The sequence below is a fragment of the Cicer arietinum genome, chromosome 6, assembly GCF_000331145.2.
Source record: "Cicer arietinum cultivar CDC Frontier isolate Library 1 chromosome 6, Cicar.CDCFrontier_v2.0, whole genome shotgun sequence".
NCBI lineage: Eukaryota > Viridiplantae > Streptophyta > Magnoliopsida > Fabales > Fabaceae > Cicer > Cicer arietinum.
This window is the reverse complement of record NC_021165.2, coordinates 15,329,604-15,356,132: the sequence shown is the minus strand read 5'-3', so window position 1 is coordinate 15,356,132 and position 26,529 is coordinate 15,329,604. Positions and strand designations below refer to the sequence as shown.

Here is a 26,529-nt window from a genome sequence, read left to right as displayed (position 1 = left end):
GGGAAAAGAAACACTTCATATTTGGTGATCCTGCATCATCTAGATATGACAGCAGTAGTAGCAATGTAATTGTTGGAGAATCCGTGATTATTTCTTATTTTAGGGCAAAATTTCTGTTTTAAAATATGATATGTTTTTGTTTCCCTAAAATCTCTCCTTGATTCAAGGAAGAGAATTTCTTGTATTCTCTCTATTTAAACCAGCTTAGACTGAAGAATACTGATAGGATTGCTAGTCAGATTCCAGTCCTAACAAATACATTGTAACACTATACTACCATTTCTACAGTAATAATTATAAAATGTCCGAGTCAATTAGGAGATACAAGATAATGATTTTTTAATATATACTAGGTGCAATACATTGGTAGAATGTTTGTAATTCAGCTGCACATTTCTTCAACAATATTCAAGGGGCCCACCTCTGTAAAACTAGGCTGCATAGACATTACTCATGGGCAATGTGTTGTGGTTCCATGATACTCATTTTGTATTCTTGATGCTAGTCATGCACCTGAAAGTGTGGTACTATATCACAAGTATGATCACAGAGAAAAGAGAAAATATGTTTGTAGTTTTTATGAAAAATAAAGAGCTTCATGACACTTTTGTTTGAACTAAAAATCAGAAGATGATATTATTGGCAAACAGCTTTGTATCACAATTACTTTCCTCACCTTAGTGTTGGAAAAATAGATAAAAGACATTCCTGGATCCTATGACATCTGAAATATTATAGTTCTCACATTTTCCTCAACATATTTCTTTGAACAATATTTCTATGAAATACCTCATATTTCAGTTTTCATGTTTACCAATAATGTTCTTCAATCTCCACAAAGGAGAAATAAGTAGACTGTGAATTTTCTTTAACTACTTGGACTTTCTAATTTATTCATTCGTCTATTAACTCGTTCAAAATTGTTCAATCCACACTTACACCGTAGAACTCACGAATACCTTCTTTTGTTCTAATATGCACAGCGGTTACTTAGCACCCGAATATGCCATGGGTGGGCAGTTAACCATGAAGGCTGATGTATATAGTTTTGGGGTTCTTATACTTGAAATAATCAGCGGCAAAAGCAGTGTGAGGACAAACTGGGGAGGGTCAAACAAATTCCTTTTAGAATGGGTATGTCTTCAGCTTCCGATATTTATGAGCTACATTGCATCATCATGCATTTTAAATTTTGTTAATTTACCATCATTAAGCTAATTCAATGGTTGATGCTCTTTTGTCTGGTAACGAATTTAGAGGGGAATGAATAAGGAAGAAATGAAAATGGGAACTTAAATTCTAGACATAATATTTATTTATTTATTTTTGTTAATAACAGGCCTGGCAACTTCATGAGGAGGGGAAATTGCTGGAGCTTGTGGATCCAGAGATGGTTGAATTTCCTGAGGAAGAAGTGATTAGGTACATGAAAGTAGCTTTCTTCTGCACGCAAGCAGCAGCAAGCAGAAGGCCATTGATGTCACAGGTTGTTGATATGCTCTCCAAGAAAATAAGGCTCAATGAAAAGCAACTTACGGCACCAGGGTTCTTCCAGGATTCAGGTGAATCCTCTCTAAAGAAGTCATCCTTTGAGTCCACAAGCAATCAGTTTAGCTCAGCCCCTGCCAGTTTTACTCAGGTCATCCCACGGTGAAGCCTAAACCAAAATTGTATTGTGTGAATTGCAGAGTTGAAAAATAGATGAAAAGGCAAAAAGTTTAAAGTGAGATTTTTCTCTCTATTTTTAGTTTTATAGATTATATTCTTTTTGTTCACGAGGTGTGGGCTGAGTTGTAAGAGGTCGACCATATGATATCAATGAATGGAGTTCAAATATCCTTAAGAAAGGTTGGAAAATGTTCATATTAGTGTTACTTTAATTAATAATAATTCTCACTCCGCCAATTTTTTTATAAAAAATAGATTATCTTCTTTTTGTTCTCTTTTACTTCCTTCCCCCCCCCCCCCCCCTTTTTTTTTATCTATATTATTTACCAAGAATGTGGTGATGAAGGGGTGCTTAGGTAAACTTTTTTAAAAAAAGTGCATTTAGAATATTGTTTCATTTTTAACACGTGGAAATGAACTTGTGAATACATCCATCATGTAAAGGATAATGTTTTGGGAGAAGCCAATGCCTCATAAAATTCAATTACCTTGAAACTCTCTGCAATTGTGCCTAAGGTTAAACCCAATAATTAAATTAGATATTTTTGGATTCAATTTATTTTTGGGACATAACTTTTGGATAGCTCGTAGGAAGTTGCAATGAAGTAAAGCAAATACTTTTTTTTTGTTGTTGTTAAAAATAAGTTAATCTAAACAAATAATAATAACTTAATTTGTGTCAAACACAATTTTGATATAAATAATCAAAAATATCAAAATCACGTTTCTATGCATTTCCAAACATGCACAGCTTCAGCTAATGAGGATATTTTTTTGGCGTTGTTATAGTAGCTAGGTTGCACTAGTAAGTAAAATCCAAGCTTTGTTTTCACTTTGCTTCAAATCCACTATAAATTAATTTGGTCCTCTCTTGGCAGTGCTTCTACGTGCAAGGTTCATATGTAAACCCTAAACGTAATACATGTTAAAAACACAGATTAATCAAATTGCTGCCCCTCACTCATAAATAAAATAAAGAAATAACCGTACTCAATTTGTTTTCTCAAATGTGTTCTTTTCCAAAGTTTCTGCGTTTGAGAGGGCGGTGAATTTCATCTCTTATTATTTTGGTTTTTGGGTGATAAGGGAAAGATTAATTCTAGAGCACTAAAAAAACAGTGGAAAAGAACATATATTTGTGAAGAAACAAAATGTTAATCGGTCTATTTACAACTTGGATAAAAAAGAAAAAAATTAATTGACACGAGGAAGTAAATAAGTAAACCCTTAATCATACAAGTCAAAAACACACCCTTCATTATTTATAAAGAATGTATTAAAAGTAAAACCCATATAACATTTGAATGACCAAGGTCATAATAGACAACAATGGATTTAATTGATGAAAAATCTTAATGTTGGAAATAAAATGCAGAAACAAGGGCCATACAAACTAGAAACATGCACAAAAAACGAACACAAAAAAAAAGTTAAGAATGCAGGGGAAAAAATGAACAGAAGAAAGATTGCGAGAGCTCAAGTACGATACACAAAATTATGTAGCAGACTGCTCCTCTGTGGCAGGAGCTTCTTTCTGGGGTAAATCTACAGTACCATTATTGGCAGCATCAGTTGGTAGTGAATCTTGTGATCCAGGTGCACTTTCTGGTGCTGATCCATTTGGTTTAGTTGCTGCTTCTTTTCCATCCTTCCCATCTTTGGAGTCTTTAACAGGTGCAGGTGGAGGAGGAATCATGTGAGTTGGTGGTGTATGTTTCAACTTTAACAATATTTGCCGCATCCTAGAAAGATCAGTGGGTTTGCCTGGCTTAGGGCCTTGGAGAACAGTGATTGATGGGTTCTTATCCTGATCCTTTTTGCCTCTTTTCTTCTCAATGTTGGCAACCTCTCGAGGAATTATCTCCCCAATTGCTTTCCAGTAATTTTTGTCAGCCTCTTTGTGGAAATTTTCTTGATTAGCCAAGTACAACTGCGCCTCAAACATAGTTCATCCATAAAAATTAAAAGAACAAAACACAAATCATACTGTGAAAAGTAATGATAATATGGAGTGTGTAAATCTTACCTTCTCCCTTTCTCTGTTTTGAACCTTGTTAGTTTCAACATTGAGCTTCCTTTTCTCATAGAAACCCACTTTATACTCCTCAGCTTCCTCAATAATCTTCAGTCTCATTTCTTTTTCCCTTTTCTCCTTCTCGTCTAGCTCAATGGCATTTTGACTGCATAATGAATTCATTTTCATTGTCAACCGGGTTCATCAAACACATAATAGATCTTAAATCTTCAAAGATCGGATTGCAAGCAAATACTGGACCTACAATTTAGGTTCAAAATAACTTTGCCTCATATAACCAAACAAATAGTATTTGTTTTAATGGTTAACAGCAACCACCAAATTGTTTTCTCACTAAGTAAGATCGACTACATAGATCAAACAAGAAACAACGCCATAGTATCTTTGTCATAGACCATGTTTAAAGATTGCCCATTTAAATTCCTCTCAATTATCTGACCTACGGTTTTCTTTCACCCCACTCTACCTTTAATTACTAGACTATCCTACATCTACTCAAGCTCAACCCTTCTTATCGATGCTTTTATGAGGCCTTTTTGCACATTTTCAAACCACCTAAGATGGAAAAAATTATTTTCTACAATGAGAGCTACTTCAATTTTCTTTTTAATGATTTTCTTTCTAAATTGTCACAATCTTGTTTCTGCAACATTAAATGTACTTTTTATGCACTATTTACCATCTAACATTGAGTTCGCACAAAATTGCAGATCTTATAGTTGGGTGATAAATTTTCCTTTATGCTTGAGTGTACTCTACCCATACTCCTAACATTCCTTAATTTCATCTATCTTGCCTTGATCTTATGGTTGATGTCTTCGTCTATCTCCCATCATTTTATATGATGGACCGAACCATGGTATGCTGTCCAATATCCACCTCTATACTAAAATTTTGCTACCTATTGCTAAGCTTGCATTCAATATATTTTGTTTTAATTTTTCTAAACAAAAAATGTGCCTCGGTTGGAGTTTCTATCACGTGATTGGAGTTCAAGAGTGAGTCATGGAATCAACATTTTGCAACTACAAGGTTAGACTGCCGACAATAGTTCCTTAATGGGTCCGACCTTTTCTTGATACCACTATGATGGACTCTATAGATATTTTAGTCAACTGACATAAATCCTTAGTTTTCCATCCAAAATGAATCCTTCATGTAAAGAAGCCAAATCCAAAGAAAAAAAATAAATAGAAAGAAATACAGAGTAAAGTGCTGCAACAAAGAGAGAGGAACATTGTAAACCTACACAAGGATGAACTCAATGAAAAATTCACACTTGACGAATATGCATACATTAGCAAGTTTACCAAAATTCTGCCAAAACAAACAATTACCATAAAACACACAATATGCATATGTTTTAAAACCCGTTAGAAGCACAACATCGTCTGTTTGAAGCAATAGGAGCTCCACCGTTCCTTACTCCTATATTTGACGGTTTTGAACGGATAGTTTGCCCAAACTTACGTTGCATTGTTGTTTCAAACATACCTTACATGTTTCTCATATTTCCCTCAGCACTCTCATTACATCCAACAAATGTTTTCAGGAGGATTCAGCAATTTATTCTCATCAAACTTTATCCTCGTCTGCTAATCTGTAAATAGCTAGCTAGATCTAAGTTTAACTGGGGGAGAGATAATCGTAGAAAATGGAACACTTAATAGTCAAATTGAGTACAAACATCTCACTCCAATTGGTCAACAGATATATTGATTCACTGTATCAATCCACAAAAATGAGCACACAAAATAGATCCTACAAACTATAGAATAGACGCTAAGAACAAACCGCCCTCAAAAGCTCATCACCACACAATAACCAGAGATCCAACTTCCATAGGTGAAGCAAACACTTTTTTTGTAACAGCTCAAGTAACTATTTCTAGTGAAAGTTCAATTCGCTTCTTTCTACTTCCTAAATCGTGATTCGTAAACCTAACATTAGCAATCAAGTGAAAAACATCAAGTGGAAGAGGAAACTTTGGGATCAAGCAATTAGGAAATGAAAGCAAAATTAGCATAGATCTAAGCGGATTCAAACGAGATCTAACAAATTCACATACAAAGAGACAGAAAAGGAATCTGAAACACTTACCGGCGCCATTCCCGAAGGACGTTACCTTCCTCTGGCTCCATCTCCCCGGGCGGTGGAAGCACCGGTCCGTCGGAGACAAAAATTCCGTCGTCGCCGTATCCGTTACCGTTCTCCATTACGTGCACCGGTTCGAAGGGAGACTGAGCGTAACTCGGATCCTGATCGCTGAAGCCAAATATTTCCGGCGACTCCACTGCTGCTGTTGAGTGATCTACGGGGATATCTTCGCCGGAGAAGCTGGAGTATCCGCCGTATCCGGAAAAGGTGTCGTCGCCGGCAGCGAAGTGGTGGTCGTCGACGGTGAAGGACATGTCTTCGGGTTTCTCTCTCTTTCTTTTCTATGAAACGCTTTAAACGGAATGGAGAAAGTTGATAGAGAAACAGAGACTGTGTGACTAATTGACAATCGTCTTTTAGTTATAAGTATTAACAGAACACTGCATCAAAAAATGAAAACGACTTTTTACTTTTCATTTTCTATTTATTTTAGAAAACACATTTTTCAAACTCACTTTCTTTTATTGCTAAAAATTCGCATAAGTATTTTTTATTTCTCTAAAGTGATACGCAATGTTTAAGATATAGGTGGTCTATGGTAAACAGACTTAAAAATATTAGAAATTTTAATTATAATCAATGACAAATACTAATTAATGACTGTTTTTTTTCTCCATTTTTACACTAAGTCAGTAACTAATTGGTGTTAGTTTGACAATAAATTTTGAAGAACACATTTATTTCTTTTTTTTCATTTTTATCAAAGTAAATTTGATAGAATAAGTATGCTATTTACCAACTGATTATACTGCATTTCTCGACATGTGTAGAAAAACTTTGTACGATCAAGAAATAGAGGGAGTAATTGATTTTCTTCAAACTCTCTTCTACTGATATTTGTTTTACGGAAATAAAATTGTCAATTTTAGTCAATGCATCTAAAGTTTTATTGAATTGAATTCGGTGATGCTCTATTTATAGAGAGCTGATTAACAAAGTAACTAATTTCTAATAGAGAGCTTATTGAAAATGCATTATATAAGAAATGTATTTAATATCTTTAAAAAACAACACTCAAGGCCACAAATGTAAAAACATTGTTGACGCTGCAGCGAGGTATCACACATATTTTGGTTAAAAAATTATACATTATACATAAAATTGAAGATTAAATTACATTTACACCGTACATTGATTGAGAAAATTCACTAACCCATAATCTGCCACTAAATTATTTTTGGTCTTCAAAGGTGACTTATTCATAGAATGGGATCAAACAATGTTAGCTGCTTAGGTTAGTGGGTACAAAAACCATCCAACAAGTATTGGTAAAAAAATTGTATAGCAACTCCAAGGTAGATAGATTGAATTGATGTCCATTCTGATAGCCATTGTGTGAACATTTTGATAGGCTATCTAAATACATTACCAGTAACAACAAAATAAGTGCAATATGTGAGGCTCCCCCAGTTGAATCTTCTGGATCAGATTTTCATCATTGGAAGAAGCATTACAAAAAAAAAGCTTTTCACTGCAAGTAAAAAAATCTTAGTTACTACAATAATGATGCAGAATTTGACACTAGAAAATGGATCAAATTTAAGTCTTTTTATAATAGTTAACTCCAACAATCTTTCCATGTAGGTCTTTTCTTTCGAAAAAAACTATAGGGTAATAATAACACTATGAGAAGGTGGACAATCCTCAACATGCCCAAGTAAATATAACATGACAATCAAATAATTGGATTTACTATATATATACCTGAAAATCGGCGCATGCCAGAATTGTGTTCTTAGAAACCTCGTCAGCAGTTTGAGCTATATAGTCTGATGAGTGTTTGAGAATGCTGGAACAATTTCAGAATGCACTTTCAACATTGTAAATAACATGATCAAATTTAGTACACTGCTTGATATCTTTCGCCATCCCGGTAGCAGTTGACCACTGTCATCGCAACGAAAATTCATCGCTGATTCACCGCTTCTCAATTTCTCACAAGCGCCAATCCGGTCCTTGAATGATCATAAAGGATTTGATAATATATTTGCGTCATCCAAGATTACATTCCAATGAATACAAAGTTTAGCATCGCAAGACAGTGAGCTATTTCTAATTGCTTAGAACGCTATACCCTGCAGTTTCACATCAACTCATTGTATGTCTTTCGGAGCACTTGTCATGTGTTCTTCTTTTGGGAAAATACCTTCAACAACCTTCGAGCATCAGCCTCTTTTCCAGGTATACAAAAATTGGAACTGATAAATAAGAGGGTGCTGTCAGATGGCACGTGTCCTTTTTCACACATTTCTCTTAGCAAATTTTTTGCCTCGTTTCGGTATGACAGTTTAAGTGCTCGGTCGATCTCTGGCTGATACGATAACTTGCACCATCCGCAGATTAGAATGTCATATGTTGAAGAATTAGGAATTCTTCCTCTTGTCAGCATCTCATTCAAAAGTTCTCTAGCTTGCCGCATCTTTCCAGCTTTTGCATAATCACTAATAAGTACATTATAGGTTCCTGTAGTGGGAACAAAACCTTTGGTTATCATTTCACAATAAATTTTTATGGAATCTTGTTTATTTCCAACTCTACCATGGCCAGAAACCAATATGTCATAAGTAGTGGCATTCGGTACAAGTCCTATTTCCTTCATCTCACTAACTAATCTATCTGTCTCTCCCATCAAACTGGCAGTTGAAAGACCTCCTAAAAGAGTATTGTAAGTAGTAATATTTGGAGAGATTCCATCAACCAACATCTGCGAATAAGTTTTAAATGCCTTCTCCACGTGACTGCCTGTACAGTAACCGCGAATAAGGGCATTGTAAGTAACATAATCAGCTGAAATTCCACTTTTTACCATTTCATTGAGGACAACATTTGCCCTTTTAGTCATCCCTAACCTGCATAATACAGTGATTAGTGTGTTATACACAGTACGGTTGAGTTCGAGGCCCATGGCGACAAGCTTCTTGTGAATTTGCAAAATTGCATCTGCTCTTTTACTCCTCGAAGATGCCTTAAGCAGAAATTTATGAGTAATTGGGGTAGGTATAAACCCCATAACCAACATTTCATTTAAAACACCCATCGCTTTTTCAATTGCACCAGTTTTACAAAGCCCACCAATCAAAATGTTATAAGTGACTGCATTTGGCATTATCCTGTAGCTCTTCATCTCATTCAAGAGATCGATAGCATTTCCTATGTTACCTTTTATGCAGTATGTGTTGATTATAGTGTTATATGTAACACAATCAGGAGCCAAACCCAATTCTACCATTCTTGAACACACAGATTGTGGTTCATATTTCCCCAGCCTCAAAAGCCCCTTAATCAAAGTATTGTAAGCAACGACATCAAACCGAGTGTTTTTCTCTGCCATTTCCTGAACTATGGAAAGAGCGGCCAATTCGTTTCCTTCTTTAAAGTAGCCATCTATTAGTGAAGAGTAGTTAACAATATCTGGATCAATACCCTTGGAGTGCATATCTTTAATCAACAATTGAGCTTCCTCCATCCTCCCAACTCTTTTCAAGTTGTTCAATAAGATATTGAATATGATATTGTTTTCCTCCAATCCACGCAATTGCATTTCCTTATAGAAACCGGCAGCGGCGTCTTGTTTGCCTGCCCTAAAATAGGCATCAATTAAAATCGCGTAAACAATAGTATTCGGCATAATATTCCTTTGGACCATCTCCCTTAACACATCAACTGCTTTATGAAACATTCCTTTTTTAGCATATCCATTTATAATAGAAGAAAAGGTAATAACATTTGGAGGAACATGTTCCTGCTCCATTCTTTGTAACACTAACTCGGCAAATTCCATGTCTCCTAACTTGCAATACCCATCGAGCAATGCCGAATAGGCGACACAGTTTGGGACAAGATTGAGCTTTGAAATGCTTTGGAACATTTCCTCCGCTTCTTTAGATTTCCCAACTTTGAAAAGTCCAACCATCATAGTTGTGCACATAACTATATCAAAATAAATGCCCCGAACAACCATTTGGCTTTGAAGACTTAAAGCTTCCATAGCCCTCCCTGATTTGAACAACGAATTAATAATTATAGAGTAGGAGACGTGATTAGGATCTAAACCCATTTCATACATCTCTCTAAACAAAACTGTCGCCTCGGTTAATTTACCATGCCTGCTGAGTCCATAAAGAATAGAACTACAAGTAACCACATCCGGCATGATTCCATTCATAATCATTTGCTCATACAAAGAAAGGGATTCTTCAACTCCAACATACTTACAGTAGGCAGAAATTAATGTTGTGTACGTGACAACTGTCGGACACAAATTCCTTATCTTGTTCCGAGTTACAACATCATAACTTTCCAACCGATCTTCGTCTTTCTGAAAGCTCAAAATCTCATTGAAAAGAGACTCGGCCCTAGTAAGATCACCCATTTTACAAAAACCTTTGATCAAAGTATTATAAGTAACAACATCAACCTTAACATCACTCCACCAGCTATTCTCCATCAAAGCCAATGCTTGATTCATCAAACCAGCTTCACAATAACCATCAATCAAAGTGTTCAAACCCATAACATCTTTTGAAACCCCACCACCAACCAAGTTATACATAACCCACTCAGCATACTGCACTAATCCAATTTTACAATAACCCTTAACTAGTACATTGCAAGTAATTGAATCAAAACATAAACCCTTCTTAACCATCTCAGACAACAGACCAAAACCCTGATCAACCAACCCTTTTTCACAAAATCCCCAAATAACAGTATTATAGGTAACATTATCAATATCAACAACATTGTTCCTAAGATAACCTAAAGCCAAATTCAAGTCCCCAGCATTACATAACGAATGAACCAAAACGTTAACACTAAAAACATCAGGCACAACCCCACAAAGTACCATATCAGAATACATAACTTTTACCTGAGAAACCAAACCAGAGGAATTGAATTCGTACAAAAGCTTATTCCACAGAGGCAAAGTGGGAACAAGACCAAGGTTACGCATACGAAGGAAAGCATCAGAAGCGGTGTTGACCCTGCCACATTTCAAGTAGAGACGAACGAGGGTGATGAAGAATGAAGCGTAGAGATGGGTCTTCGTGGGTGGGATCAAAATTGAATCTTTATGGAATTGGGAGGAGAATGTTGTGATGGGTTTAAGGAACAAAAGGGTTTTGGATTGTACCTTCTTTAGATGCATCATCATCTTAAAATTCCAATGACATGTTATGGCGTCATGGAGAATTGTGGCGAGAGCGGAAATCACCACAAACAGCAACAGTACTTTGCAATTTTGCATATAGCAGCATAGCATTTTTGTTTGCTCAATTTTCCTTTGAATAAATTTGAGTTTTTTGAATAAATGTTTAAAGAAAATTTGTTAATAATTTTTAGTTAAGTCAATTAATTTCAAATATATTGAATTTATGTATTTCTAGATAATTTATAATTTGCTCTGAGTTTTTTTGAGTCGTACTTTGTGATTTTTTAAATAATTTATAATTGGATATATGCTTATTGAAAAATCTTAAACACCTTAAAAAAATAAAAATAAAGCCTTATATAAAATAATATACGAATGTCATCAATATTTAGATGTGGCATTATACCATTAGTATTTTAAAATATTTCTATTAATTTTTTTATAAAAATCTTCTAAAAATTTAACATATTTTTATAATTTTTCTTATTATAACCACTAGCATTACATTTCTATACTCAATCAATAACCTAGTGCCGCTACTTCTGCTCTCAAGTTCTCCTTCTTCATCATAGAAGATAATTTAAAGTTATTTTTTTATCTAAAATTATTATCTATATTGTTTTTTCTCTATCTTTTATATAAATAAGTGATTCTTAGGTAGATCTATTTTATTTATATTTTTCGTTCTTTCGTTTGTTAACTGCAATGTTGTTTGATTTTCTCGTCTCACTACGATGATCATTTTGTTCAAATTAGTTAATTAAATTTGATCATTTACAAACAAATTGAAATAATTAGTTTAGTATCGTCAATATTGCAGATTCTGATATTCGAGTATTTCAATCACTTTAATTTTATCAAATTCGTATGTATTTTGTTATTTTATACTATTAATCTAGATGTTGTGAGCTTGTTCACAGATTTATCGTTTTTAATTTCAACGAATTTTATTTGTGTTGTTTTAAATCGATATTTATAATTAAAAAAAAAAATCACTAGCATCAGTGAAATCAATCGCTTCAAACTTTATTACGCCAACAAGAAATTAACAACTAATATTTCGACCCGATTTAGCTGGGCTACATTGGTGATAGGTAGATCAAGATCGGACAATGTAAATAGTAAACAATTTTTTATTTTTATTTTTTAAAATATTGAGAATGAAATATGGACGGAAACTAACATAATCATAATTATATTGATTTGGTGAATGTGTGAAATTTGTGATCGACTCTATATAGTTTTTTGTTTTTTTGTTGAATATTCCAAAGAGATCCACGATAGGAATTTGAATTGTTTGCGACCACATATTTCACACAATCCTCTGTACACTTCGTTTTGTTTTATTTTTATTTTTTATGATCCCTCCATAATAGTTAGTTATTATATAACTTTTATATTTTTCTTTTTTAGGTAAACCTTTTACATTTTACTTAATTAGATATTACATTAAATAATTCTCTTTTATCATCTATAACCAAGTATAAAAATAATTTCATTTTAATTTTTCATTTTATCATATGAATATTTTATACTCGCATGTTCTCGCTTTTCTTTAGAGCACCTCCAACGGTGAGCTCAAAATGAGTTCATTAAATGGGATCCACTGTGCCACATCATTTTAATCAAAGTATCATTCCTTCATGAAAGAACGGTGATGACAGCTTGACACATCTCCAACAATGAACTCACCAAAAACTGAATGTTATGTAACTACACCTAACGAACGAACTCATTTTGGCTACCGTTGAAGATGCTCTTATATGAATTGAGCAATGTGAGTTTGTTGGTAGAGGGGGTTTGAGATTGAAGAAAGCTAGACATAGGAATACTTTTATGCTTGACAAACATGTTTGGGAAATCACCCATCAATCTCACAAATTTTGGGTCAGATTCATATATACCAACTACAAGACAAATTCATAATGGTAGTTGATACAGATTGTATGTGTGCTTCTCATACTTGGCAATCAATTGTCAAAGTTGTTGATATCTTAGAGCAAGGTTATATTGCTAGATTTGGAAATGATGACATATCTGTCATTAGAAATGGCTACATACAACCAATTGTGTGATAGAATCCCTTGTGTTTACATGCATGATTTAAACTTTCTTAAAATCTGTCATGATGATGTTTGGAATTTCAATCCTCTGACTCAGTTGGCAGAAGATCTAAAATTAGATGTTCCGTGTATGTCAATCAAAACTAATTTTACCTAATCCGACATCCTGCTGACAGTGGGGTTTATTCTCCAAAAAGTGCATACTACTACAATCTTTTTGGGAAATACATAATTATCTTACTATATTGATGGTTGCTCTTAAAGAAACAATGTCGATCTAGTTATGGAGGTTTGCTTAGAGGGTACATCAATGCAAACAAAAAAAACAATGTAGTTGCAAGCTATTGTGCATGGGCTGACTCTGGCTTGGAACCATGGTTGCATAGATATATAATTTGTAAAACTAATTCATAAACTGCTTTGTTGCTGTTTGAAGAGGGTGACCAAATACAAGGATTTTATATCCTATGGGTTATAATAAAAACCAAATACAACTAAAAGAAAATCACCGTTCCTCTCGCAATAATTCATCTATTACTCTCTTCTCATTTCATTTCTTTACTTTAATATTACTTTCTTTCTTTTTCAACTCACACTACTTGGCGTGTGAAAATTTTGATTTTAGTTACTCTCCCCTTATAGAGATGCTTGGATTACACTCTCAATCCAATACATCCCTTTAAATATGTTTGCATATCATTTTGAGATAGATATATAATGCATAACTCTCACCAAAAAGACGACTTGCAGAACAAAATTGACAGATAATCACAATTGGGAAACTGTTATTATTCTCAATATAAGTTACAAAACTATGCAAATTCACCAATCTCAAAGGCTCCGTTAATAACAGAGTCTTTAGAGGGTGTGAGGTGATAGGATTGGTGGAATGAAAAACTACTACCCGGTTATGTTAGTGAAAACTGAAAACCAAAAAAAAAAGGACCTGTACTGAATGGCTGTACTTGTACCATCACTTGAGTTAGAAAGATAAACGCTGAATCAATTCTCAGTTCCAATAGGTTGGGTTGGTTCCTCTTGAGTATGCATTGCATTGCATTGGACTTGCCTCATCATCTTGTCTTGTGAACCGGTCTCAAAGCATATATCCACACAACACAACCAATTCTGCATTGCTTGGGAGTTGGGATCACCAACATGTGAACATCTTACAAAATCAATCTTTGACCAGTGTCTTGCCCCACATCGGTGAGGATCATACATTGGTACAAAATGTCGTGTTCTATATTGGCATTGAGCTCGGTGACAAAAAGACTGAGGACAAGCACTCACCCATTAAGTGGAAATGGTCCAACCGGACAGCCACCACCCTCCACATTGTAGAATCAGTAACATATACATGCAGCCCCAACCAACAGTCATACCGGTAAGTAAGATAGAAAAGCCCAATGCTCTTGTCAAGGAATTGGTGGAGCGTTCCTGGGATATCTACCAGAAGATGCAAATCGTTGCAGAGTTCGCGGATGTTCTTGCTTCAAACGTTTATTTGACAATCCCTGAAATGGCCTGATTCACATAACAAAAACTATGATTTAATGACCAATGAAGAAAAATAGTTGCCACAAGGAATATTAAATGACATAAGAAAATAAATAACTTTAAAATAAAAGAGCAAATCAATGTTAGATGCCAATTCTATCTGTAGAGGTTTGGCAAACCACTGGTGATATAGATTTTGAAGATTTGAAGATGGGACAAACTTCAAAATTCAAATGGATGCAAATAAACCATGTGCTAGATTAAGAAAGAACAACACATTGGAGAGAGTAGAGTTATAGACCGAAGTCCATCCATTATTTAGTTGGAAAAAAAGAATGGACCTGGGAGAAAGCTGCCTTCTCTGAATGCCTTGGCCGTGAATTGTTGTTCTTAGACTTCCAAGTGCCTTCTCAGCAGCCTGAAGAAAGAATGCATCTTAGTGCTCCAACAACATATGTAAGAAAGTTAATTAAATTCAAGGAAGAAGATATCAAATGCATAAATATTGTTTAAGCATTAAAGAAACACCTGCATTTTAGCCTCGTCCCATGTTATTCCAGTCCCTTTACCATAGACCTGGCCATCTATCTCGACCTAAAATGGAGAATTTTATTAAAATACTACCAGGGCTTTGTTAACATTAAAAAAAGATAAGAAATTGTATTATGGCAGAGAAGGCTTTTATGTCATGGTTTATAAGTCACATGGGCTACTACCTCATGACATACCTGACCCAGATTTCATTTACTAAATGAAAATTTCCGCCCAGTACCACCCTTCAACTTCCGTCCTCAAAAATAAGAATAGTAAACCACAATAAACAGAAGGGAAAATAACAATATTTCTGATATTTCATCCTGCCCACCAAACTGCCTAACAGACAAAAATATAGGGAAAAATCCAAACATAAAACAAAATGTCTCTCTTAGCCTCTTTTTCCCTCTCAAAGGAATAAAAACGAAAACAGAGGTTTAGAAAGAAGGCATAACCATTCTACAATTCAATGAAAATGGCCTTTTAAAATGAAATGGTTCAGACCACAGAAGCATTTGATTACCAACCTGTGCATGCACTTCATCTACTGAATTTGTTGACACTGGAGCAGGCAGTGATAGAAAATTGACACCAAGACCCTCAACCATGCACTGAAGAAATTGAAAACAGAAGTTATAACATGTTAAAAACATAAACTTCAACTGAGGTTAACAAAAGTATGGTTCAGAGGGATAGGCCGGCCAATTAATTATGAATCTCACCAATTCCTTTAGGGCAGAGACTGAACCCATTGACCTCTTAGAGACGTCCAACCTAGGATCTAAAACCCTTGATGGATCTGATGCTGCTGAAAATGAGACTGACTCCTCTTTAGGCAATGGCTGATTGCCAAGAGAACTAACATTACCCACATAACCATTGTCATTTGCATTAGGAAATCCACTCACATCACCAAATGCAGAACCAGACTCATCCTTAGCACGCGACAAATATATATCTACAAAAAAGACCAAAAGATCAAAATCTATTTACTATTTTTTTTAAAAGAGGAAAACAGTAATAGAAAAAGTAAGAACATGATTACAAAATAACATTAGCACGCAATGTGTGTGTGTGTGCCTTTGAAAATGTTACTTGCTTAATCATTTCTTGTGATGCTAGGATCTTATAGGGGATTTTAGATGGTTTAGTATAGTTTCTTATTCATAATCATATACCTCGGAATCTAACCATGTATCTTGATCAATTTTCTATCTTTCTTCCTAGCTAAAGGCATTCCTATATAAAGATAGTTTAGACTGCTTAATAAAAAAAAGATAGTTTAGACCAACTCTCCTAAAATTTGAAACTACTGGATGAAGCCTAAGGACGGATTTGCCCTTTCCAATTTCAAAGACATTGCCTCATCCAAGAGTCGTCCAAGCTTGAAACAAGGACAATAAATAGGCCTTTTTTACCTTATGCTGAAATCTAATGTACTAATAAAGAACAGGCCAGCCAGGTTCAAAATCTTGATATTTGGTCATAGAAACTTTTGATGCTATGTCAAAAGATCACTCTTAAAAAGTTTAATCTGTAAGGAGGAGACCCAAGAATTGCTTTAGATCTCTAACATGCTCTAAGCTAAAGTTTTGTAGATGACAGGACAATACTATAAGACTATTTATGCCATTTAGTAAGCCTCAATACTAACCCAATGGGGCTGCTCTAGTAAGGTAGGCCCTGCTTTTGATCTGAATTTTTTTTATTACAACGTCATCCACATTTTTGTAGGACCAAAACGAGTCCTTGGACAGTAGAGTCTCGCTTTGGGTGGGTTTAGCATGTGTATAGAAACTAATAGAAACCCTAGTAATGAAGAGTAGATGAAATGGAGGGTAGCTCAAGGGTAGGGTCTAAGGGGTAAAAGGGAGACCAAGAAAAACTATAGGCAACCGTTGAGAAGGATTTAGATTTAAATGGTTTGTCCCCAAACATGATTTTAAAGGAAATTATGGCGTTATTGTTATCGGGTTTTAGATAAAGAGATGAGAGAGAAAATAAAGGCTAAAATATGATTATGATTGATGACTTGAAGATACAAAAAGACCAGGCACTAACCCCAAACCCCCTATTTATAGAGGACTATACTCCTAATCCTAATTGAAATGAATAGAGAAACAAGTCATGATAATAACTAAGTAATGTGGAAAGTAATCTGAAGAGATACTAATTTAAAAAAATAATCATATGAGATATATAAGATATTTTTCTTATATTCTAACAGTCCTGTATATTGCTGTAGCAAGACACAAACTTCCAAAAATTGTAATGTCCTACCAGCCAAATGTTTAATAGAATCCTCAGCAGCCTTATATTGAGCTTCCATTCTAGTTCTGCCAAAACCATGGCCAATTTTTTTCCCAGAAAACCATGCCTGCAAATAATGATGACAATTACCAGATGACAAAAGTATATCAACTACTTCCCCAGTAAAAAAAATTTAAAATGACATTACTCATTATTAGCACACCCAACCTTGGAAAAGTCAAATAACTGGTATAGTCTACAACTATATAGGACAAAACCAATTTGTTTAGTTAATTAAACGTAGTGAAAAATATATATCAAGTGCAGCACAGTCACTGATTCAAAAATATGAGAAATTTATCCCAACGAATAAATAGCCCCCTAGTTTTGTATAGAAAAATGTAAAACTTAAAAAGTCGTGCAAACATAAAGAACAAGGAATCATAAAATCTCACTGCCTATAAAGAAAGATACCTCGATGGAGAACTGCAGCTCTCTACTCGCAGCCAAAGATGATGTAAATTCCACCTGTTCATATCAAAAGCAAAGAAACATTCTGGGTACACAAACCAAAGAAAGCTTAAATAGTACAATGAGACAGTAATAAGTGTAACGATGCCATCTAACTATTTTCTAGCAGACAAACATATTTCAGCTTACCTTAGTTCCACACTTCAGTGCAATTTCTTGTAATACTATAGCTGGTGTTTCCGCATTGAATACAGAATGACCAGATTCAGAGTCGAAATCCCTGTGGCTGGAAGATGACCTACCAAAGGGGGTGTCATCGCCTTCACAACAACCATGAGATATAGTCATTCTAATGATAGCACTAAAACAAACAGAACTGGGAAAGAAAAAAAAGCACACGCACACAAGAACTAAACTAAAAATACATTCTGAAGTTTCATATAAGGTTTTTCGGATGCTTGTGTCTAGTGAACAGGTAAATAAAGGAAGATCAACAGATATGTTTATTTTACAGAAAAACATGTTTGTGGTAGCCAAAAAGTAGACTTCCTATTTCACAAGAAAACAATAATCCAAAAAACAAACTTAATTACTCATCACTGAAAAATCACAAAAATTCAAAAAGAAATCATTTTAATTAAGCATGTAACCATCTTCAGAGCTAAGTAAATGCATCAAGGCACTATCAGTAAATGAAAAGAGAATGCTTGGGAAGGAGACTGAAGAGAATCAACAAACATGTAGGGACAAGTGTTATAGCTTACCGGATAACGATGGATAACTAGAGAGCATATGGCTTACTCTTGAGCGATCATCTCTATGGTACATCTGGAAAGAAAGTATCTTAAGTTAATTCACTAAATAAGCCAAAAGTCTGAGGCAACTGTGAAACATCAAATGATAGACTGAAATACGGTCATTACCTCCTTAGGCAATCTTTGGTTGGTCTCGTGGAGAGCTCTATCAGATGAAATAGAGCCATCAACCTTGGGGAAAAAGGGTTGTTGATGAAGCCGGTGCTTCTCAATACGCGATGGACCAGAATCTAAAGCAATTTCTTTAGGTATTACTCGGTTTGGTGGCTGGGAACCAATCTCCTCTTCTACAGGAAACCATCCCCCACGTGGTGGTACACGGGCCGAAACTTGTACGGGATGTTTAAGGGGAAATGGAGGTTCACTAGATGTATGATCCCTGTTATCTTGTCCATGTTGCAATATTAGAAGTCTTCGCCTTGTATCTGGGTCTAATTCTGATTCAGGTACTTCACCTTCTTCTCTAGCAGGAGAACTATGCAAGCTCAATTCTGAAGGGGCAACTTGACCAATAGGTTTTACTAGTGTAGCAGGTTGAGGGAACTGTGTGTGAGGCAATGGTATCATAGATGCTTGGGCTGCAGGTGGCAGAACTGAACCAGGAGATACCATTGTATACTGAAGAGAAGAAGTGAGCCTGGGATCTAACTTGGCAGTTGTCATAGGAATAGCTGAAGCTGCTGATATTGCATCCTAGCAGAAAGTACAATCACAGAAAAGATAAGACAAGCTTCATATTTAATCAGATGTAAATCACAAATTTTCACTCAGAGGTCAGATTTATTACCTTCAATTTTCTTTCTACCTCAGCATCAGCCATGCCATCAAACGCAAATGGATCTCTGTTTGCATAGGAAGCAGATCCATCATCCTGAGTAGAAGAAGTAAAGCATAAACAGTTAAACACGCACAAATACATATGACAGAAAATCAAATGATACACCAAATTAAAATAACATCATGTGTAAAGTTGTACGTGGAAATACACTTACCTCTGAAACTAAATAATTGCTCACGTCAGGGGCAGGAGATATATCTCTGGTATTGTTTTCATAGGCAATTTGAGAAATCTTTTGTAGAAGACCATCATCAAAATCCCTATCACAAAATCGAGTCGTAATTAGGCCCAAGAATTCTATGGAGCATTTATCTTTATACCAATTGGAGATAATTAAATGCTTAGAAATCAGCCTCTAAACTATTAAATATAGAATTTCCCAGTTAGGCAGGTGAAATCAGTGAATCAGTGTATTTTCCCCTTCCTTTCCAGTGTGCAAATAAATATAACTTTGGCAAGATATAACTTACTTAAAGAAGCCGCCTCTAACATTGCAAGCAACATTTCTTGCAACGCACAAGACAGGGATAGTATTGCTTGCCTACAAGACAAACAAGTTAATAAGTTCAAATCACTACAAAAAGGATGAAAATTCATTCATGCATCTGAAAGTATTAAGTTTCCAACCATGTATGCAAGCAAATATACCTCAGCTTGAGGAGCATAGTATGGAGCAAATGCAGGGACAACATGCACCCGAGGTTGATCTTTCTCATCCCACACTTTCAAGCGATCATCAATTACTAAAGCCATCTTTGGATGGCATAAGCCATCTTGGAAGACATTGAACAATGACTTTTTCAAACCTATTATAATGTTATTGAAACACGAGAAGAATTAAAAGTGAATTAAATAGAAGTAGCAGAAACACAGAGCATGCAGTCCAGTGCAATAATAAAGCATACACAAGTTGCATCTCTAGATAAAACTCAGGTTAATTTTAAAATATTTAATTACTCTATCGGGCCCCTAAACTATTTGAGAATTTTTAAATAAGTCCCTGAAAAAAAATTGGGTCTCTAAACTTGTCAATAAATTGTATATGTGTCCTCAATTATTAATCAGATGCCTGAACTTTTAAATAATTTGCATTCAGGTCCCTGAACTTTTAAATAGTTTGAAACTAGGTCTTCAATTTAAGGGACCTAATTAAAAACTATTTGAAAGTTTAAGGATCCAATTACAAATTATTGACAAGTTCATGGCCTCAATTACAGACTTTTATACTTCAAAGTGACCTTTTTAAAAATTCTCAAATAGTTTGGGGATGGACAAAATAATTAAACCTGTTCTATAAGCGCTTTTTCCTTATAAGCTGTGCTCATGCTCAAATTTGCTTCTTTCAGGTGCTCTATTACAAATATACAGCTTCTCATTGAAAACAAAAATAATAGGAAAGAATAAAACAACAATGCACCTCACAAACATACCAGACTTAACACATACAATGCGACCTAAAAGCTCTTTTGAATTGATCAAATTTGAATCTGGATCAAGAAGTCTCCACATTTCTAGTGCATAGTCCCTTTCAGCCATTGTGCAAACATAAACTTCAAAACGCTTGCGCCCTCTTGCAGTCAGGTAGCTCCGAAGATCTTCCCATGCAGGTCTCAACCTCACAAGAACACTTGTATCGCGAATCTTTCAAAACACACTAGTTTTTGTTAGACTAATTATTCTGAGAACTTTTTCTGCTTATATATGTTTAAAAAAATAGATAAAACACACTATTATTTGTCGGTCTACACATAAATCAAACTTTCGATATAGTAGCACAATAATGTGAAAATCACACTGTGCTCTAAGGCACAAATCAAACCACTAGTTGCAATGAAAAGTGCCCGAGTGTTTCCTTGATCCAAAAAAGGAATAGTTGATAATTAGAAATATGACATATCATTTGAAAACAGGACCCGATAGAATAAAATACACAGCCACAAGATGTGAGAGTAGATATCAATAAATGATTGGATAAAAGAAGTAATTATATACCTGTGGATTGATGCGTGTCAAAATAATGTTTTTTTCGTGTAACCTTATCAGTGGTCGAACTATGGGCTGATGACTGTCAGATAATGCCGGAACAAGCTCAGATTGAGCTTTTAACACTTTCCCATTATCAACAACCTGATCATTTTCCACATACTGCTTCAATATACTCTTGTCTTCTAGGTAGCGCTTGACTTCTGCCTGCATGCCAGAAATTCGTTGTGGATCTACCTCAGAGTTTATTTTTCTCTGAAGCGCATCAATTCTATCCTCAAATGAGCGCATTGTGTTTGCTACAATAAGTGTCTCATCCAAATCAAACACTATACCCAAACATCTGAGATTTAACATCATAAGGCATGAATTATAAAGTCCCATGCCAACAATGTATCCCCAGAAACATGGTCTTCCATTACTCCGCGAATGCATAGCAACCAAATGCATCTCTTCCCCACACAGCGGCATAACAGCAGTCTGCAGAAGCCAATATTGTGACCATTATTAAAATTCAACAAGAAAATTGAGTGTAAAAAAATGTAACAGATAACTGCATAAATTTAAGTGCGACAATGCAGAAAAGAAACACTGCATTGTAAGCCAGTGGAAGTTAGGAAAATGCTAAAGAACCACAGTGCCAAAATCAATATGATATCATAAACAACCCAACCCATCTTTTCACTATGATACAGAATGGACAGGTTTACCATTCTGTAAAAGTCATGAAAATAATCATTTATTACACCTTAGAGTGCCATCGAAAACTCCATTATATTTTAAGGCTCTTTGTGTTACCAAAAACCCTAACCAGCACAGATACTAATTTCACTAACAATCACAAAGTTCTCAGCCTTAGCAACAACTGCTTCAGAAAATAATCTCACTGAACATCAGAACACCCCAATTCAATTTAGACGTAATGCTGAATATTAGGTATGCAAATTTAGTAAGTTCAGGGAAATTATTAATAAAAATTATGTCAACATTAATATACAAGTCAAGTCATAAGTGAGTTTATCCATAGATTCAAGGGCGATGAGTCCTTTCAGATTTTGTCCAAAATCATAGGGTTTTAGTGGCTTTTTTTCTCTCATTTTCTTTATTTTAATTTTGATCTTGATTTTGATTTTTACCTTGTTCTCTCTGAAACACAAGTTGTGCAAGTGAAAGAGTGGATCCTGCTGCTGTGTCTTTGACTCCATTTTGAAGCAAACACCAGAAGAGGTAATAGTGTGAAGCACAGCAAGTGGTAGGCACCTCTCACTGGGTTGCGTGAAGTGACTAATTCGGATTTCCTTGAAATTCTTGTTGTTGTTGTTCACTTCTGGGTATATATCTACCTCACCCAACACCACCTCCCCTTGATACACCAACGATTTATACATTTTTTTTTTGGTCCCTTCAAATCAAAATCACAAACACAAAGTCTTTGGAAATTTCATCAATATTCCACGTAAGTAAGGGAAAAAGTATTCATATCATAATTACCGTCAAGAACGGTTTAAGATTTCATCTGATTTTTTTGAATTACCGGAAAGAAAATATGTATATATATAAAATAAAATGAAATTTAGGCCGTTTTGTTTAGATCCGTGATTGAAGGTGACGGTGACGGCGATTAGGGTGAAAAAATAATAATATTCGATGAAACCCTAAAACTTGAGGCGTGTGCGTGATCGTGAATCTCCGATTCGTAAGAAGGCGATTGATTTGATTTTTTTTTTTTTGCGATGAAAAAGTATTGTTTAGGTGGCGCTGGTAACTAGGGTTTGAAGATGGGTTTTTTTGTGTGTGAAGATGATGAATTGGAGATTCAAGAGCAATTCGTCAGAAGGAGAAACCCTAGATCCAGAAAACGAAAGGTCAAAAATAGTACTTGCACCCTATTGCGTAAGCCACTTCAATTAAATAATAATACCAGCGTTAAAAAATGACAGGTTTTTTTAAAAAAAGCTATTTTTTGACTGGTTTAATGATAAAGTTTAGTTGCACAAAATTAATTAACATTTTTTATTTTTTTTCTTATAGAATAAAAGGAAAAACACATTTTCTTTCTATCTTACCCTTTTTATAAATGTTTTACTTACTTTAAAAAAATATTATTGTAGAAATATATATATATATATATAAAATATGTGTACAGTAGTTGTTAAGTCATTTTCATTTGGAGTCATTGTAATTATTTTGTGATTTATTTGTTTAAAAAACAGATATGTTTAGTCTGTTATTAGTATTTTATTAATTGTTTTTAATGACATATTAAAAAGTTTATTGTTTGGCATGAAAAATTAAATGTTTCAGAAGGGATTAGAAAGGTTTTGAAGGATCAAAAAGTTTTTTATAAAAGATTATTAGTATTATACAAACTTTATTCGTTAATGTTAAGAAAGAATATAGAAAACATTAATTTATTTGATTAGGATTTTAAAAGATTTCTTGTGATGAAAAAGTCTTGAGATATTTAATTAAAATTTTAATTTAGTGAAATATTCAATTAAAATTGTTTGGATGTTTTAACTAAAATATAGAAATTTAATTATATTCAATCAAGATTTTTTATAATTTATAAATAAAAAATTGTGCTATTCAATAATTTTTAAATTTTAATGAATTGTTTTCCAAAATATATTTCATGGGATGTGGTAAAAAAAATTAGTGAAATTTTAATAGAAAATAATGTTTTCCTGCAACATAAAATTTGGATGAATTATCTTTTATTTATTTATTTCTCTCGCCATCTCTTTTCTCTCTCCCTTTTCCCCTCTCTCTTCCTAACCATCTAAACCAATCTTAAATTTTATATTACTTTATTTTTATCATGTTATATATAATAAATAAAATAAAATTAGTGGAACATAAATTTGTTAAGTTACATCAAATATAAGGTGTGTGTTTCTCAAATTTAAGTTGTGATATAATTCACAAAATAATACATAATACGATAATAACTAAAAATAAAAATGAGGTGATAATCTTCTTAATTCATTATTAAAAAATGTATTTGAGTTGATAATAGTAATTAGTATAACTAATCTTTAAGATATTATATATTAAGATAATAATGATAAAAATAAAAATAGATTATTAAGTTCGTTATGCATCCTTAAAAAACATAACAGAAATTATAACAATACAGATATTGCATATAAGATAAGAATCATCAAAATAAAATAAATTGTTAATCTTCATGGATAATTGAAGATTATGTTGATACAATAATGATGATTTTTTTGTGTGTGAAATGATTCTCTTGATTTTAAATACATGAAATTACATTTTGTGAGAATTATTTAAATTTTAACAAATAAAAAAAGTGTGTTGAAAATACTTTGTTGTAATAATTTCTCTTTAAGCTTAAAATTCATTGAGTTATTTGAAAATTTGTAAATTCATAAAATCTTTTTAAATCTTATATTCTTTTAAAATCCTATTTAAATCATACATTTAAAAAAAGGAAAGATAGAAAGAGGAAAGGAGGAGGAGAGACAAGGAGAAAAAATAGGGGGAAGGAGAAGGAGAATGTAGATAGAATGAGGAAAGATAACGAATAAGGTTGTATAATTTGATTGAGATGTTCAATTATAAAATTAAGATAATTCAAATTGATTTTTTCTTTTTTTGCTTCTACCTCAATTCAAATGTTTTTCTTTTTCTTTTTCTTCAACCTAGTATGGATATGTGCTTCATTTTTTATTCCTAGAGATTCTAATTTTTTTTTATTTAATTAATTAAAATAAACAAATTTTATCACGTCATTAGAAAATTACATGTCATGCTACATTACAAAATGAAAATGGGGAAACAAGCGGAAGACGGCAAAATAAAAAATATGATAAATAATAGGTCAAAATCGTTTATTTTTAATTAAGGAGACTAAAATTACACAATTAAAAAAATTAAAAATTAGAAGGCAGAAAATACAATTATGCCAAATATAGAAGATCAGTCTATAGTTCATATAAGGGAAATTTATCATTCAAAAATATTTAATTTACCATTTTTTGTATTAGTGGAGCTTTTGTTTTTCGTGCTTCTCCTTATCTCCCTAATCATCTTTCGACGCCCATGCGACCCACAACAAGCAGTTGCGTAATAAAATTTACACGTACCAAGTAATGACTACAAAATATGTTGATTTGCATATTTGGAGGTACAAACATGGGTCGGGTAATTTTTTAGAAAGATGTTAATAAAAGGAACAAAAAATAAGTGTTGAAAATGAACAACACTATAAAGTAATGCATGGACAAATAAGAGGGGTTGACATTGTTCGGTGGTTGTATAGTGTTTCAATTTTAAATTTTATCAAGAATCTTCCAAACATAAATCCAATTTTAAATTCACTATATTCTACCTCATACACCCCGACTATAATTACCTTAATTATTTGCTAGGCCTAAACTTGATACTTCTCTATATTCATATCTTATGACATGGAAAATGATCTACCACATATAATTTGTCATTGATAATTCCTTCTATAGCGGACAACCTCGCAACTTTTCTTTAAATATGTCGTGCAAAAAGGAACAACATTTGAGTGTATGGATTATAAGAGTATTACCACAACACGAACGAAGATTTATGTGAAATTGTGATAGTGAATATAAGTGTTGGAATTAATTCTTCCTCTTATATATAATTTATATTAAACAATTATTTGTTGAGAAGTATTCGTTGAGCAATTGCATCTGCCATTGAAAGTTAGAAACGAAGTAGCAAGTTAGAAACGAAGTAGCGGCGAAGTCACATGCTACTTCGATGGATTTAAGACATTGAACAAATGCACCACTATTAGCTCACTTATTTCCCACTACCCTCATACTTGCTTATAGAATCCTATATATCCTATTAGGGGAAGATTTTCCTTGACTGATTTTCACCGTTCAAACTACCAGTTATTCGGTATTCATTGAGACTACCATATACTTTTATTGACTATGTCTTTTCATACTGTTTCAAAACCTACTTCCTAATATGAGGAGATGTTACCAGACTGCATCGAGCCGAAACTCTAGATGTTTTTATCATAATGATGACATGGATGGCGCAGGAATGGG

At 33.9% G+C, this 26,529-nt stretch overlaps 4 protein-coding genes across 12 annotated transcripts in view; 1 reads left to right on the top strand and 3 right to left on the bottom strand.

The window, feature by feature from the left end:
- The window catches only part of LOC101500022 (cold-responsive protein kinase 1-like), a 6,159-nt gene extending 4,298 nt beyond the window's left edge, over positions 1–1,861 (top strand). For all 8 annotated transcript variants that reach the window (XM_073369892.1, XM_073369891.1, XM_073369890.1 and 5 more), the window contains 2 exons: positions 984–1,134; positions 1,340–1,861. In XM_073369892.1, the coding sequence (XP_073225993.1) occupies positions 984–1,134; positions 1,340–1,654 (466 nt within the window). In that variant the 3' untranslated portion in view covers positions 1,655–1,861. The remainder of the gene's footprint in view (positions 1–983; positions 1,135–1,339) is intronic.
- Positions 1,862–2,902: 1,041 nt separating this feature from the next.
- LOC101499711 (clathrin light chain 2-like) lies at positions 2,903–6,218 on the bottom strand. Its single transcript, XM_004504977.4, has 3 exons — positions 5,804–6,218; positions 3,695–3,848; positions 2,903–3,598 (listed from the first exon to the last, which is right to left on the bottom strand). The coding sequence occupies exons 1-3, from the start codon at positions 6,112–6,114 to the stop codon at positions 3,164–3,166; spliced, it is 900 nt and encodes a 299-aa protein (XP_004505034.1). The 5' UTR covers positions 6,115–6,218; the 3' UTR covers positions 2,903–3,163.
- A 656-nt stretch (positions 6,219–6,874) lies between these two features.
- LOC101499406 (uncharacterized) lies at positions 6,875–11,169 on the bottom strand. The gene is made up of 2 exons (XM_004504976.4): positions 7,565–11,169; positions 6,875–7,331 (listed from the first exon to the last, which is right to left on the bottom strand). Exon 1 carries the CDS (start codon positions 11,121–11,123, stop codon positions 7,980–7,982), a length of 3,144 nt encoding a protein of 1,047 aa, XP_004505033.2. The 5' UTR covers positions 11,124–11,169; the 3' UTR covers positions 6,875–7,331; positions 7,565–7,979.
- Positions 11,170–13,840: 2,671 nt separating this feature from the next.
- On the bottom strand, positions 13,841–23,361 carry LOC101499089 (RNA polymerase II C-terminal domain phosphatase-like 1). Of its 2 annotated transcripts, none has more exons than XM_004504975.4 (17): positions 22,603–23,359; positions 21,476–21,946; positions 20,914–21,124; positions 20,132–20,289; positions 19,954–20,024; positions 19,638–19,743; positions 19,433–19,516; positions 18,754–19,338; positions 18,595–18,658; positions 18,020–18,150; positions 17,834–17,887; positions 17,390–17,486; positions 15,832–16,067; positions 15,637–15,720; positions 15,104–15,169; positions 14,917–14,993; positions 13,841–14,602 (listed from the first exon to the last, which is right to left on the bottom strand). In XM_004504975.4, exons 1-17 carry the CDS (start codon positions 22,852–22,854, stop codon positions 14,494–14,496), a joined length of 2,856 nt encoding a protein of 951 aa, XP_004505032.1. In that variant the 5' UTR covers positions 22,855–23,359; the 3' UTR covers positions 13,841–14,493. The 2 variants fall into 2 exon arrangements, 1 of the variants encoding a protein (XP_004505032.1); XR_003473338.2 differs by lacking the exon at positions 13,841–14,602 and adding an exon at positions 15,304–15,357 and having other exon boundaries at positions 14,928–14,993; positions 22,603–23,361.
- Positions 23,362–26,529: the final 3,168 nt, after the last annotated feature.

Bases quoted from the DNA above. Each gene is read 5' to 3' on its own strand.
- LOC101499711 (XM_004504977.4), bottom strand. From the start codon at position 6,114: ATGTCCTTCACCGTCGACGACCACCACTTCGCTGCCGGCGACGACACC. The intron at 3,849-5,803 runs GTAAGTGTTTCA...TTCATTATGCAG, and splicing joins GTCCTTCGGGAATGGCGCCG to TCAAAATGCCATTGAGCTAG. The intron at 3,599-3,694 runs GTAAGATTTACA...TTTGAGGCGCAG, and splicing joins AAAACAGAGAAAGGGAGAAG to TTGTACTTGGCTAATCAAGA.
- LOC101499406 (XM_004504976.4), bottom strand. From the start codon at position 11,123: ATGCTATGCTGCTATATGCAAAATTGCAAAGTACTGTTGCTGTTTGTG.
- LOC101499089 (XM_004504975.4), bottom strand. From the start codon at position 22,854: ATGTATAAATCGTTGGTGTATCAAGGGGAGGTGGTGTTGGGTGAGGTA. The intron at 19,339-19,432 runs GTAATAAATCTG...ACTTTCTGCTAG, and splicing joins AGGTAGAAAGAAAATTGAAG to GATGCAATATCAGCAGCTTC. The intron at 18,659-18,753 runs GTAATGACCGTA...CTTTCTTTCCAG, and splicing joins ACCAAAGATTGCCTAAGGAG to ATGTACCATAGAGATGATCG.